Here is a 12,191-nt window from a genome sequence, read left to right as displayed (position 1 = left end):
TGTCCCCAGCCATGTCTTAACCGCTAGCCCTGCACCTGCTCCTACCTCATCTGCCCTTTTTGGGTGGGCTGCAGTCCCTCTTCCGGTGGCAAACAAGCCACCTGCATTCCTTTGCGTCAAAAGCACCCAGCAGCCCCTCAGGGCTGGGTCTGCATGAGCATCGGTGGCCACGCAGGCCCGGGCGTGGAAGCCGCCAGAGTCCACGTCGCTGCTGCCTGTCATGCTAGGTTCCTCCGGAAGCTCCCCTCGGGCCCTGAAGCTCCTGGACCCCAGGACAGGGCTGTGGTCAGGACGTGGGGCTCAGCTTGCCTTCCAGACAGGAGTCCTGGCCCCCACGACCCAGGGCCTCTCCCTTTTCCTGTTTTGACAGCGGCTTTGCCAGGCCCGGAGACAGGGCGCTGATGACTTAATCCCCGAGGGGGTGGCAGCCATGATGGATGGGTACCCCACTGGCCCACCCACCCCAGCTGCCCTGCCTGGCGCATGTACTGGGGGCACCACCACCCTCCCAGGCACATGATATGGGGGCTCCCCGCCCGGGCAGGGAGCCCACCTCGTCCCCCAGCAGACAGCAGGTGGAGGGGGAACACCAATCACTGCCTGGGTTGGCCCTGGCTGCCGCCACCACTCGTAAATCAGGGGGCGTCAGAAGTGGGTCTGTGGAATGTCTGGGTGGGGTGGGGGTGAGCCCTTAACCCTTCGGAGGGCAGGGGGCCTGGAGCAGTAGGAGCTGAAGCTGGGACCCAGGGGGGCGGGGCCGCAGTGGCCGGCAGCGAACAGGTTAGCTCCACAGCCCCGCAGGGCATAAATTCGGGACACGGGGGCCCCGGCCCGGGAGACCCTGCCTGTCGCGATGGCCATGGGACGAGCCCTGCTGGGCGCTCTGCTGCTGCTGTCCCTGCAGCTGGGCTGGGGCCCTGAGGCTCTGGGTGCCTCGGTGGCGGAAGAGACGTTGTCGCCCGAGCAGGCTGCGGATGCTGGAGGGAGCTGGACGCCCCCGCTGGGTAAGGAGCCCCCCGGCCACTCGTGTGGCTTCCCCGGCCCCGTCCTGCCCAGACCCTGTGCCCAGCAGCGTCCCCTTCTCTCCCACAGGTGCCCGCGTGCGCCGAGCCCCCGCCGGCCCGTGCCAGCTGTGGAGCCTGAGCCTGCCGGTGGCCGAGCTGGGCCTGGGCTTCGCCTCGGAGGAGAGGGTCATCTTCCGCTACTGCGCCGGCAGCTGCCCCCGCAGCGCCCGGACCCAGCACGGCCTGACGCTGGCCTGGCTGCAGGCCCAGGGCCGAGCCCACGGCGGGCCCTGCTGCCGGCCCACGCGCTACGCCGACGTGACCTTCCTTGACGACCGTCTCCGCTGGCAGCGGCTGCCCCAGCTCTCGGCGGCCGCCTGCGGCTGTGGCTGAGGCTCCAGCCGGTGCCCTGGGACCCGCGCGCGTGGATGGAGCTCGTCCGACTTATTTATTGGAGATGTGGGTGCCGACGGGACAGCATGGAAGGGGAGGCGGGCTGGGGCACCAGCAACCGACACAATAAAGGAAACTCGCTCTGCTGGCCCTGGGACTCACCCAGCCCGTGTGTGTGTGCGCGCCATGATGTCCGTCTCAGCTCCCCCTGGGGAGGCGCCACCCAGGGCCACCGCCTTCCCACACCTCCCCATCCCAGTGCCCTGAACACAGCCAGGGCGAGGATGCCCGCGTCGTCCATTCTCCAGTCTGATTCCCCAGTGTGGCCTCTGCGAGGAGCTGGCGCACAGGCCTGGGCGGGGGCGGGGGGTCAGCAGGCTGGCGGGGGCTCCCCCGGCCCCGTCCCCGGCCCCTCCGGGAGGGCGCGGCAGATCACCGAGATGCGCCGGCTTCGCGGAATCCGCCGCTCCCCAAAGAAAGAGTCTTCATCCCGCAGGATCTCGTGGGAGAAGTCATAGCGGGCCGAGCCCCTGCAGGAGGAAATGCGGTGAGGGCAGCCCCTGGCCTGGGTGCGCCCCGGGGCCCCGCGCAGGCTCTGGGGGGATGCTGGTGGGGCTCTGGTGGGGACCGGGCTCTGGAGCAGTCGGTACCTAAGGATGTAGAGGGAGCCAGGCTCCAGCAAGAGTTCCAGCCACTGCCCTGGCTCCTGGGTGTGCACCAGCCGCATGACGCTGGCAGAGAGCAGGGACAGGCCCGCGATGGTGGCTCCGCAGAACTGCAGGAGGGGCGCAGGACTGGGTCAGGCTGTGGCCTTGCTGCCCCTGGCCCCACCCCCTACCCACCCGGTCAGGCTCTGGCCTCCGCCCACCTTGACGCTGTCCACGTGGGGCTTGACGTAGCCCCGCGGCTCCAGGTCCAGCACGTGCACCGAGGGCAGCAGGGTCTGGCCAGGGCCAAAGGCCACCGCCTGCACACGCTGCAGGATGGCCCGGCTGGCCTCTGACCAGCGCGCCTTCTCCGTCTCCCGGAAGCCATGGATGGCCTGACAGAGGGCTGGGGGTCAAGCCTGGGCCTCTCGGGGGGAGCCCATCCGTGCCACGGCCATCACCCTATCTGGGTTTCAAGTGGGTACCCCGACCCCTGCCCCGGGCGCAACCGGGTCTGACCTCAGTGCTTTGAACCCACTCTCGCGGCTCGGATCCCCGGTCCCCAGTGCCGGCTCTGCCCACGAAGTCCCCTCTGCCCCTAAACGCTGACCCTTCCTCATCTTGCTCCACACCCGTTTCCGCCCCTAACCTTGGACCCAAACCCTCGGTTCCCAATCCGGCCTCCAGTGCCACTCCGACCCCGCCCCTGCCACTGCCCGGATCCCGGCCTCAATCCCGCCCTGGCCCCACCCACAGCCCAGGCCCCGCCCTCAGCTGCCCTAACCCGTGTTTGCCTCCAGCCCTGGCCCCGCCCCCGCCCCCGCCCGGGTCCCCGGCCTCAATTCCGCCTGGCCCCACCCACAGCCCAGGCCCCGCCCCAGCCGCTCTAACCCGGGTTTGCCCCCAGGACAGGCCCCGCCCCCGCCGTGGTCCCGCCCCTTCCGGCAGCCTCACCGCGTCCCAGTGATCGTATTCGTAGCGGCGGCGGCGCAGCTCGGGCTCCAGCTCACGGCTCAGCGTCTCCTCCTCGGCTGCGCTCAGGAAGCCCGGCCGCACCACGGCCGCATCCCGCAAGCGGCTCACCACGGCGGGGCTGGAACCCCGTACCCAGCCCGGCACGGGCAGCGTCCGCAAAGCCAGCCGCCCACTCCCGGCCATCGCTCAGGAGCCGGGTCGTGAAAGCGGCGGGCCTCGGGGTAACGCCCTCTCCCCAGAGCCATTGGCTGTGACTGCGCCGGGCCTCTTCAGCGATTGGCTTTCCGTGGAGTCCCGCCTCTCGCTCACGGCTACTGGCTGCTGCTCGCTCGCCCTTTCAAGCCATTGGCTTCCTCCAGAGCCCGCCTCCTCTCCTGCGCTATTGGTGCTATTGACCGCGGCCGCTAAGGCTATTGCCTATGCAGCAAGTCCGTCAGCGGCAGACCCTGACTCCGCCTCTTTTATCAGAGGTGGGAGGGTCCAACCCAGCGGGTGGACACCGGGACTGCGTGTTGGGTGCCGGGACTGGACTTGGCCTGGGAGCCAAGGTCATAGGATTTGAGCCAAGGTCAGGGTTATGGGGTTGGCCCCAGAGTAAGGGCAGGATACAGTTAGGGCGAGCTGAAGGGGTCAAAGGTACGAGGGTCAGAGGACTGATGTCAAGGTCACGATGATGGGGTGGGTCAAGTTTTTCGGGAGTTGGGGTCAAAGGTCAAAACGAGGTAGCATCCGTTTCCCTCTCAATATTATTCTGGTTTGAAAATGTCATTGTGGTTCTCTTTTTTTGACGATTCCTTGTTGCTTAGGCATGCCTAATGAAATATTTAGATTAAACAGGACCTGGGATTTGTTCTAGGGCGTGGATGGCGGGGAGAATCGGAAGCAGCCCCGGAGCTACCCTGCACCCACGCGGCGGCCTGGATGGAGCTCCTGGCTCCTGGCTGTGGCCTGGGAAGTCAACCAGTAGATGGAAGATCCTCCTCCCTCTCTGCCTTGAAAATAAAAAAATGGAAAAAAAAAAAAAAAAAAAAAAAAAAACCTAAACAGAAGCAGGCATGAATGGATTGTTGAACTGGCGGGATGGGCCCCCGGGGCTCCACTGTCCTCTTTTTCTCTGTGTATTTAGTGTTCACAGTGAACAGTTCAACAAATGTAACCAATGAATACAGCCCCCCAAACGCCCTGAATTCATTCGTTATATATAATTCATTAAAAAAAAAAAAACAACTATTTATTTGAAAAGCAAAGCAACAGAGAGAGAGCTCTTCCAACCACGGTCACTCCACAAACGGCTCCGAGAAGAGCCAGGGCTGGGCCAAGGCTGAAGCCGGGCGCCTGGAGCTCCATCTGGTGTCTCTCATGGGTGGCAGGGGCCCACGGGCTCCCGCACAGGCCATCTGTAACACAGCCTTTAAAACCCAGCTGGGGGCTGGCGCTGTGGCGTAGCGGGTAAAGCTGCCACCTGCAGCACCGGCATCCCATATGGGATCCCGGCTGCTCCACTTCCCATCCAGCTCTCTGCTGTGGCCTGGGAAAGCAGTGGAGGATGCCCAAGTCCTTGGGCTCCTGCACCCACATGGGAGACCCAGATGGAGCCCCTGGCTCCTGGCTTCGGATCGGCGCAGTCCTGGCCATTGCGGCCATCTGGGGAGTGAACCAGCGGATGGAAGACCTCTCTCTCTCTCTGTGTAACTCTTTCAAATAAATAAATAAAAATCTAATAACAACAACAAAAAACCAGCTGGAACCCAGGGGCTTCCCACTGATCTTTAGCTCCAAGTTCTCCACTTGCTGCTCAAGAATGAGTCAGGTTGTTTTTTAAAAGATTTATTTATTTATTTATTTCAAAGATACTGGGAAAGGGGGTTGGAGGGAAGGAGGGGGAGAGAGAGAGAGAGGGGTCTTCCATCCACTGGTTCACTCCCCAAATGGCCGCAACAGCCATAGCTGAGGGGACCCGAAGCTAGGAGCCAGGAGCTTCTTCTGGGTCTCCCCGGTGGGTGCACCTGGGCCGTTCTCTACTGCTTTCCCAGGCCACAGCAGGGAGCTGGATTGGAAGTGGAGCAGGCCAGGATGAGCTCGTTAACCCTACTTTTATTTGTTCTCTCCCATGGCCCCTGGCCTCTGCGTGGTTCCCCTCTCACGTCCAGCAGCCCTGCCCCAGGGCCTTTGCACTGGCTGTGCCCCCTGTTCTTTCCCAAGATACTGACCCTGGCCCACCTCCCCGCCTCAGCAAGGCTGTCCCTGACCCCACCCATAAAACCGGAACCCTCTCCCCTCCCTGCAGGTGGCTTTCCCTCTTCTCAGGGCCCCACAGGGAGGCGCTGCAGTCGCCCAGCAAAGACCACAAAGATTTAATTTAAAATCACAGTGTCTCGGGCCGGCCGCCTGCCAGTCGGGGCAGCCAGGAGTGCAAAGTCCCTTGCAGGCAGGCTCCGGGCTGCCCTCACCGGCAGCGTGGGGCCCCTCAGGTCCTCGGGTGGCGGGCTCTGTGCCGGTTTCACAGGCTCAGGGGCTGGTGGGGGCGGGAGGCTCCGTGGGCACCGCGGGCGGCTCCTTCTGCACCAGCTCGGGCTCGTCCTCGCCGTCCTGGGGAGGGTGGACCAGGACCTTGTCCAAGATGCCGAACTCCTGGGCCTCCATGGGGCTCATGTAGCGGTCCCTCTCCATGGCCGACTCTGCGGGACGGGGGAGGCAGCACACGGGTGCGTGAGAGGCCAGGCCCGGGCCCTGTGTCCCTTCCGCCCCCACCCCCAGGGGATGATGTCAGGAGGCGGGGCTTTGGGAGGTGACTGGGCCCTCGGTGTCTTGGCTCAAGGGGAGGCAGAGGCCAGGGGAGTGGGGAGCCCACACAGGCCAGCAGCAACCCTGCTGGGCCAGAAAGCCCCATGGGGTTGAAGCGGCAGAGCCTGTTGAGTGACAGGTCCCTGTCCTGCCGGGCCGCCCCTTCTCGGCCGGCTTCCCCATCAAGAACGTATCCATTTTATTATTATTTTTACCGACTTTTTAAAAATCCGACAGACAGCTCCAGTACACTGGTTCACTGCCCCTGGCACACACGGCCGTGACCGGAGCTGGGAGCTGCACGTGGCTCGTCCACACAGCCTGGCGGTAACCCAGGCGCGGGAGCCATCATGGCTGCATCCCGGGAAGCTGGGGTCGGGAGCCGGAGCCGGGTGCCCGGATGTGGCAGTGGGCACCTTACACGCCAGACCAGGTGACCCTCGCTGCTCTTTTCATTTCGCTTTGTGAAAAGGCTTCTTTAGATATAGTTAAAAGGCAGAGTGGCAGAGACAGGGAGGGAGCCAGAGAGAGGTCTCCCATCCGCTGGTTCTCTCCCCGGACGCCTGGCACAGCCAGCAGCTGGGCCAGCCTGGATGCAGCAGGGATGGCCCAGGTGCTGGGCCCCTGCCACCCTGCGGGAGACCCGGATGCAGCTCTCGGCTCCTGATCCTAACAGATGGCCAGCACCTCTGCAGCTGGGACAGTGGGAGACGCACGGTGTCCACATTCTCCATGAGCATCTCCCACGCTGCCCTGTGTCCTGATAGACCGTTAGCGCTCACTGCCCCCGGGAGTGCACGGCGCGGGCAACCCGCCAGGAACAGACCTGAGCCACTGGTTCCCCAACCGCATTGTTCAGGACCCTTGGTGACACCCGGGGCAGGGGACGCGCCACGGGCAACCTCCCTCGGTGTCCGGCCTCAGCCAATCCCGGCGGCCGCGCCCTCCCCGTGCCCCGCCCTGCGCAGGGCAGCAGCCTCCGCCCTCGCCCCCATCTGCTCCTGGGGGGGCGTCTGGGCTGCCACGGAACGCGAGCATCTTTTCTGACCCCCACCCCCCCCGCCCCGGGAATCTTGCTTCCTCCACGCCGGCTCAGGGCTTTCCACCGATTTCCACGCGGCTCTCCCGGGGATCCGGCCGGCGGGCGGGGCACGCACCGATCACCTGCAGGCTCTGCTTCGTGTGCTTGGCGTAAATGTTGTAGAGCTGTTTCTTCAACTTCATGATCTCCTCCGCCTGGATGGCGATGTCTGTGGCCTGGCCCTGGGCGACGTCCCGGGGGCGGGGAGAGGGCAGAGGGTGGGGTCAGCGGCACCCCTGCGCGGCTGCCCACCTTGACGTCCGAGCCCCTGCTGCCCAGGGACAAGCAGTGGCTCCCAGGGCTCACGAATCCCAGGGGGTGGCAGATCCGCCCCCCAAGTCCAGACCCAGCCCCCAGGGCCTCACCCCTGCGCCTGATGAGCCCGGGGCCAAATAATGGCTCAGCAGAGCGAGACTCCTCCCCGCGGTCCCGCGCGGGTCCCCCTCCCTCCTGCTGGACGCGTGTGGCCGGGCCCTCTCCTCTGCCCTGACAGCCGCCCCGGCCCTCCCCCAGCCTGGACCCCTGCCACAGTGGCACTCACCCGGGCGCCCCCAGAGGGCTGGTGGATCATGATGCGGGAGTTGGGGAGCGAGTGGCGCATGCCGGGGCTGCCGGCGGCAAGCAGCAGGGAGCCCATGCTGGCGGCCTGGCCCACGCACCACGTGCAGATGGGGTTCAGGATGTACTGCATCGTGTCGTAGATGGCCAGGCCTGCGGTCACCACACCGCCTGCGGCCAGAGGGGTGGGGGTGGGGGGATGGTGGTGGTGAGGGGCCCGGCCAGCTCCTCCTCCTCCCTTTCCCTAGCCCACCCCCACCCCAGCCCTTGAAAGCAGGGCTCACAAATGTTTCGAGAAGGCTGGCACGGCAGATAAGATTCTGCCTGGGACACCCACATCCTCCACCCAGTGCCTGGGTTCGAATCCTGGCTCTGCTCCCTGCTAATGCACACCTTGGGGGGCAGCAGGTGCCTCCCACGGGGGAGACCTGGACTGAGATCCGGGCTGCTGCAGGCGTCTGGGGAGGGAACCAGTGGACGAGAGCTCAAATAATGTTTTGTTTTGTTTTGCTCTTAAAAGCCTGGCATAGGTAGGGCTCCAACTGTGGTCATTTATCTTTTTTTTTTTTTTTTTGACAGGCAGAGTGGACAGTGAGAGAGAGAGACAGAGAGAAAGGTCTTCCTTTGCCGTTGGTTCACCCTCCAATGGCCACCATGGCTGGCGCACTGCGGCTGGCGCACCGCGCTGATCCGAAGGCAGGAGCCAGGTGCTTCTCCTGGTCTCCCATGGGGTGCAGGGCCCAAGCACCTGGGCCATCCTCCACTGCACTCCCTGGCCACAGCAGAGGGCTGGCCTGGAAGAGGGGCAACCAGGACAGAATCCGGCACCCCGACCGGGACTAGAACCCGGTGTGCCGGCGCCGCTAGGCGGAGGATTAGCCTAGTGAGCCGCAGCGCCGGCCCTCGTTTATCTTTTTTTGGGAAGGGAGACATCAACCGAGCGATGCTGACCGGGTCGAGTGGGTAACACAGGATGTGGGGTCACTCCGCTGCTGGCCTGTGAACCTACTCATTTATTTACTTATTCCTAAAGATCGCTTATTTTATTTAAGGGGAGACTGACTCCCCTGGGATATTGTCCATCCACTGGTTCATTCCCCAAATGGCCACAACGGCTGGGCACCCAGAACTCCATCGGGGTCTCCCACGTAGCCGGCAGACACCCAAGCACCCGGGCCGTCTTCTGCCGCCTTCCTCGGACTCAGACTGGCACTCTGGTAGGGGACCAGTGCGGCAGGTGGCAGCTCAGCTCACTGTCACAACGCCATGGGTACCTCCCAGGGGCTTTCGGGGCCATTCTGGGATTCTGAGGAAAGTCCGCACCTCTTCCCCAGAGAGAGGACATCCCTGGCCCGGGGTCTTGGTCCCCGGAGTCACCCAGCGGCGTCCTGGGGGGGCGCGCTGCTCACCGGGGCTGTTGATGTACATGTGGATGGGCTTCTTGTTGCTTTCGGACTGCAGGAAGAGGAGCTGCGCGATGACCAGGCTGGCCACGCTGTCATCGATCTGCAGGTGTCCCCAGATGGGTTGTAAGAGGGAGGGCGTTGGGGGGCCCAGGGGAGGGGTCCAGGGCCCAGGGAGGCATCGGGACGGGGCCCCGGGGGGGTGTGGGGCGCAGGAAGGCGAATGGCAGGCCGCGGGCAGGAAAGGGGGACAGGGCCTGGAACCCAGGGGTGAGGGGGCGCGCTGGGGACCCGAGAGGGGCCGAGAGGGCTTGGGGAGGGGTCAGCAGGGCACCAGCAGGACTCAGAGGAAGGAAGAGGGTTGGAGGGGAGGGGAGGGGCCGGGTCCAGAGCGGAGCCCCCCCCCCCCCCGAGGACCAAAGGGGAGAGGTCAGGGGTCGGGGCGAGCTCAGCGGGTGGCCCCGGCGCGGCGCGCTCACCGGGCCCATGACGCACACGATGCGCTCCCGCAGCAGCCGCGAGTAGATGTCGTAGGCGCGCTCGCCGCGACCCTGGGCCAGAAAGATGGCGGTGAGGGGTCGGGGGGCCGGCCGTCCCCACTGAGCCCCGAGCCCTCGGGCCGTGTCCCCGCGGGGGCCGCGCTACCGTTTGCTCCACCACTATGGGGATGAGCGGAAGAGCCCGGGCCGCCGTCGCGTGCAGGCTTCGCCGCGGGACGAGGTCGCTCTCAGGCGTCCGCTGCGAGGGGAAACGAGCGGCGAGGAGGGGCCCCAGCGTGGGGCACCTGCCTGCCGCCACCCGGGACCCCCCCACCAAGATTCCCGGCCACATGCCGCCGCGCGTCCGTCTCGGCTTCCGTCCGATGGCGGGACTACAACTCCCGGCGTGCTATGCGCCCGCGGAGCGCCGTTTAGCGCTGGGCCCGCCCACTTCCGGGAAAAGCAGCGTGGGCCCGGGGAGGGGCCATGCCGGGGGCGGAGTCAACAGGGGGCGGAGCTAGATGCGGAAGCGGCGCCTCTGAGGGAGTAAAGAACTCCCAAGGCCGCACGTTCGCGTCCCGGTCTTGACAGATTGGTCAGCTTTTTTTTTTTTTTTTCACTCTTTGCTTTGGCTTTAAAAAGTCAGCTCCAACGTGCCGACAGCTCGTCTTGGCCTTGACGTCCCGGACAGGACTGAGCCAGGGCCCCGGCTTCCCAAGACTTCCGGTAGGGCCTCGTCCTACAGAGACCACCACCGGTGTTCGGGGTCGCCTGCAGGGCAGGTGCGGGAGAGCTGGCGCCCAGCCCGGGGCCTTGAAGCACTGAGGGTTTTGTTAGCCAGGGAAGTGAATGGGTGCGGGGCGGCAGCAGGCAGAGTCCTTGCCATGTCTGGGGTGTCCCTGCCCCTCTGCCTTCCCCGCCCCTAAGCCCAGTGCCCCTTTTGCTTTGAACCTTGATTTATTTGAAAGGCGTAGTGAAAGGGGCAGGGCGAGACAGAGCTTCAGTCCGCCGGTTCACTCCCCAAATGCCTGCAGTGTGGCCAGCTGGGACCCTGGAGCTCAGTCTGCATTAGCTCCTTAGCTCCAGCCATTGGGGGGGTGACCAACGGATGGAAGACCTCTCTCTCTCTCTCTCTCTCTCTCTCTGTAAATCTGCCTTTCAAATAAATCAATCTTTTTTAAAAAGATTGATTTATTTATTTGAAAGTCATAGTTACACAGAGAGAGGAGAGGCAGAGAGAGAGAGAGAGCAGGAAGCTGGATCAGAAGTGGAGCAGCCGGGACTTGAACTGGTGCACACATGGGATGCTGGTGTTGCAGGCTGGGGCTTTATCCCGCTGCGCCACAGCACCAGTCCCCCTGTATTAGCTCCTGATGTGAGTTAGTTTTGTTGCATTACCTTGGGGACCAGGGGGCCCAAGAACTCCTCGCAGATGAGAGTCTCTTTGAAGTGGGTTTTGTCGTATACTTAGGAGTTCACCCAGCACCCAGTGCCCAAGCGCTGGGCTCTCACTGAGCTCCATGGCATCAGCCCCGAGGAAGGTGAGTGTTGGGGAGGGGAACATGGAGTCTCACTCCCAGCCTGATACCATCAAGGACAGGACAGAGGGAAACACATGGAGGCAGAAGAGTCTAGAACATTCCTTGAAGGCACCCAAGGCACAAGAGAGGGCCAGATGCGGGCTAATGGCTGCAAGCAGGGCCTCCATGCGGGGAGCCGACGGCGCCCGGCTGTCTGGAAATTAACCTTTATCTCTACTTTCCCTGGCTGGGGTGGGGGTGGGAGGGCAGTGCTGTCCCAGTTTCTGCTGTGAGGTAGGCAGGTGGCCCAGCCTGTCCCCAGCTGCTGCCCTGCCCTGGGGAGAAAGGCGGGGCGCCAGCTGCCCCCACAGCCCCTCCCACTTGGTGCTTCCCCACCCCGCCCCCCGCCTCCCCAGCCGTAGTGAGCTGGCTTTTCCATCACTCCCTAAAGAGCGTCCCAGCATCCCCTGCTCAGTCCCACCCCAGCCACGGTGCTGGGCCTCCGGGTGCAGACGCACGCAGCTCAGTCGGCCACCCAGCGTCGGCTTTGTGCTGCCCACGTCCAGCTCCTCCCCAGAGTGTGCATTTCAGCTCAGACACATTTCCTCCTGGTTGAGCTAGTACCGTCCACCTGTCCAGGAAGGTTCGCTTTGCACGTCTGCACGTTAGCACTACCCGAAACTATGACGGCAGAGGTTTTGAAAGGCGAGAGAGAGAGATAGAGAGAGAGAGGATCTTCCATCCACTGGTTCACTCCCCAAGTGCCCGCAATGGCCAGGGCTGAGCCAGGCTGAAGCCAGGAGCTCCATCCGGGTCTCCCACATGGATACAGGGTTCCAAGCACCTGGGCTGTCTTCCGCTGCTTTCCCAGGCCAGTAGCAGGGAGCTGGATCAGAAGTGGAGCAGCCGGGACTTGGAACCTGCGCTTAAGCTGTCTTACACGGGGTCTGGGTACACGAATGTGAAAGTGTTAGGAGCTGATACCCTTACTTTCAGCCGCGGCCTTTGGTATTCGCTGTTCTCTTTGAGCTCATTTTAGTCCGTTGCACTTCAGTTAGGGCTGGAGAGCGCTTTGTGGGGGAGGGGAGTGCCTTGTGCTCCCTGGGGTGTTGAACAGGGTCGGGAACCTCCCCCCACTGTGGAAACAACCAAAGATGTCTCAGACCAGCTCCCTCCAGGGGGCAGCCTTGCTCCCAGCTAAGAACCGCTGACAAAGTGGGAGGGACCTGAAATTTTAAAATAATAGTATTAATAGGGGCCGGTGCTGTGGCGCAGTGGGTAAGGCCGCCGCTTGCAGTGCCGGCATCCCATATGGACGCCGGTTCAAGACCCGGCTGCTCCACTTCC

The 12,191-nt window shown here is 63.9% G+C and overlaps 3 protein-coding genes and 1 long non-coding RNA gene across 7 annotated transcripts; 2 read left to right on the top strand and 2 right to left on the bottom strand.

The window, feature by feature from the left end:
• Nucleotides 1–720: 720 nt before the first annotated feature.
• On the top strand, nucleotides 721–1,446 carry PSPN (persephin). The gene is made up of 2 exons (XM_089316214.1): nucleotides 721–1,019; nucleotides 1,093–1,446. Exons 1-2 carry the CDS (start codon nucleotides 854–856, stop codon nucleotides 1,395–1,397), a joined length of 471 nt encoding a protein of 156 aa, XP_089172340.1. The 5' UTR covers nucleotides 721–853; the 3' UTR covers nucleotides 1,398–1,446.
• Nucleotides 1,434–3,879, bottom strand: ALKBH7 (alkB homolog 7, RNA demethylase). Its single transcript, XM_070058760.2, has 4 exons — nucleotides 2,999–3,879; nucleotides 2,266–2,439; nucleotides 2,048–2,172; nucleotides 1,434–1,927 (listed from the first exon to the last, which is right to left on the bottom strand). Exons 1-4 carry the CDS (start codon nucleotides 3,200–3,202, stop codon nucleotides 1,768–1,770), a joined length of 663 nt encoding a protein of 220 aa, XP_069914861.1. The 5' UTR covers nucleotides 3,203–3,879; the 3' UTR covers nucleotides 1,434–1,767.
• LOC138845627 (uncharacterized) lies at nucleotides 3,451–4,266 on the top strand. Its single transcript, XR_011382828.2, has 2 exons — nucleotides 3,451–3,587; nucleotides 3,876–4,266. It is a non-coding gene; the product is annotated as an uncharacterized LOC138845627 (long non-coding RNA).
• Nucleotides 4,267–4,833: 567 nt separating this feature from the next.
• CLPP (caseinolytic mitochondrial matrix peptidase proteolytic subunit) lies at nucleotides 4,834–9,709 on the bottom strand. 4 transcript variants are annotated; one of them, XR_016223195.1, is made up of 7 exons: nucleotides 9,491–9,709; nucleotides 9,325–9,396; nucleotides 8,766–8,948; nucleotides 7,426–7,613; nucleotides 6,961–7,066; nucleotides 5,470–5,697; nucleotides 4,834–5,066 (listed from the first exon to the last, which is right to left on the bottom strand). XR_016223195.1 is itself a non-coding variant. In XM_089316206.1 (6 exons), the coding sequence occupies exons 3-6, from the start codon at nucleotides 8,785–8,787 to the stop codon at nucleotides 5,528–5,530; spliced, it is 486 nt and encodes a 161-aa protein (XP_089172332.1). In that variant the 5' UTR covers nucleotides 8,788–8,948; nucleotides 9,325–9,396; nucleotides 9,491–9,709; the 3' UTR covers nucleotides 5,357–5,527. The 4 variants fall into 4 exon arrangements, 2 of the variants coding, with proteins under 2 accessions (XP_089172332.1, XP_069914860.2); XR_011382826.2 differs by having other exon boundaries at nucleotides 8,852–8,948; XM_089316206.1 differs by lacking the exon at nucleotides 4,834–5,066 and having other exon boundaries at nucleotides 5,357–5,697.
• Between the last annotated feature and the right edge of the window lie 2,482 nt (nucleotides 9,710–12,191).

This window comes from Oryctolagus cuniculus, chromosome 16, assembly GCF_051225735.1.
Source record: "Oryctolagus cuniculus isolate XC-2025 breed Fujian yellow rabbit chromosome 16, ASM5122573v1, whole genome shotgun sequence".
NCBI classification, from domain to species: domain Eukaryota; kingdom Metazoa; phylum Chordata; class Mammalia; order Lagomorpha; family Leporidae; genus Oryctolagus; species Oryctolagus cuniculus.
Note: the sequence above shows the minus strand (reverse complement) of the source record. Positions and strands in the feature narration are given on the sequence as shown.

Coding starts and splice junctions, on each gene's coding strand:
- ALKBH7 (XM_070058760.2), bottom strand. CDS start 3,202: ATGGCCGGGAGTGGGCGGCTGGCTTTGCGGACGCTGCCCGTGCCGGGC. Junction 2,440..2,998: donor AATACGATCACTGGGACGCG/GTGAGGCTGCCG, acceptor GCCCTCTGTCAG/GCCATCCATGGCTTCCGGGA. Junction 2,173..2,265: donor CCCACGTGGACAGCGTCAAG/GTGGGCGGAGGC, acceptor CCCCTCCTGCAG/TTCTGCGGAGCCACCATCGC.
- PSPN (XM_089316214.1), top strand. CDS start 854: ATGGCCATGGGACGAGCCCTGCTGGGCGCTCTGCTGCTGCTGTCCCTG. Junction 1,020..1,092: donor GCTGGGTAAGGAGCCCCCCG/GCCACTCGTGTG, acceptor TCTCTCCCACAG/GTGCCCGCGTGCGCCGAGCC.
- CLPP (XM_070058759.2), bottom strand. CDS start 9,676: ATGTGGCCGGGAATCTTGGTGGGGGGGTCCCGGGTGGCGGCAGGCAGG. Junction 9,397..9,490: donor CCATAGTGGTGGAGCAAACG/GTAGCGCGGCCC, acceptor TTTCTGGCCCAG/GGTCGCGGCGAGCGCGCCTA. Junction 8,949..9,324: donor TCGTGTGCGTCATGGGCCCG/GTGAGCGCGCCG, acceptor GGACACCTGCAG/ATCGATGACAGCGTGGCCAG.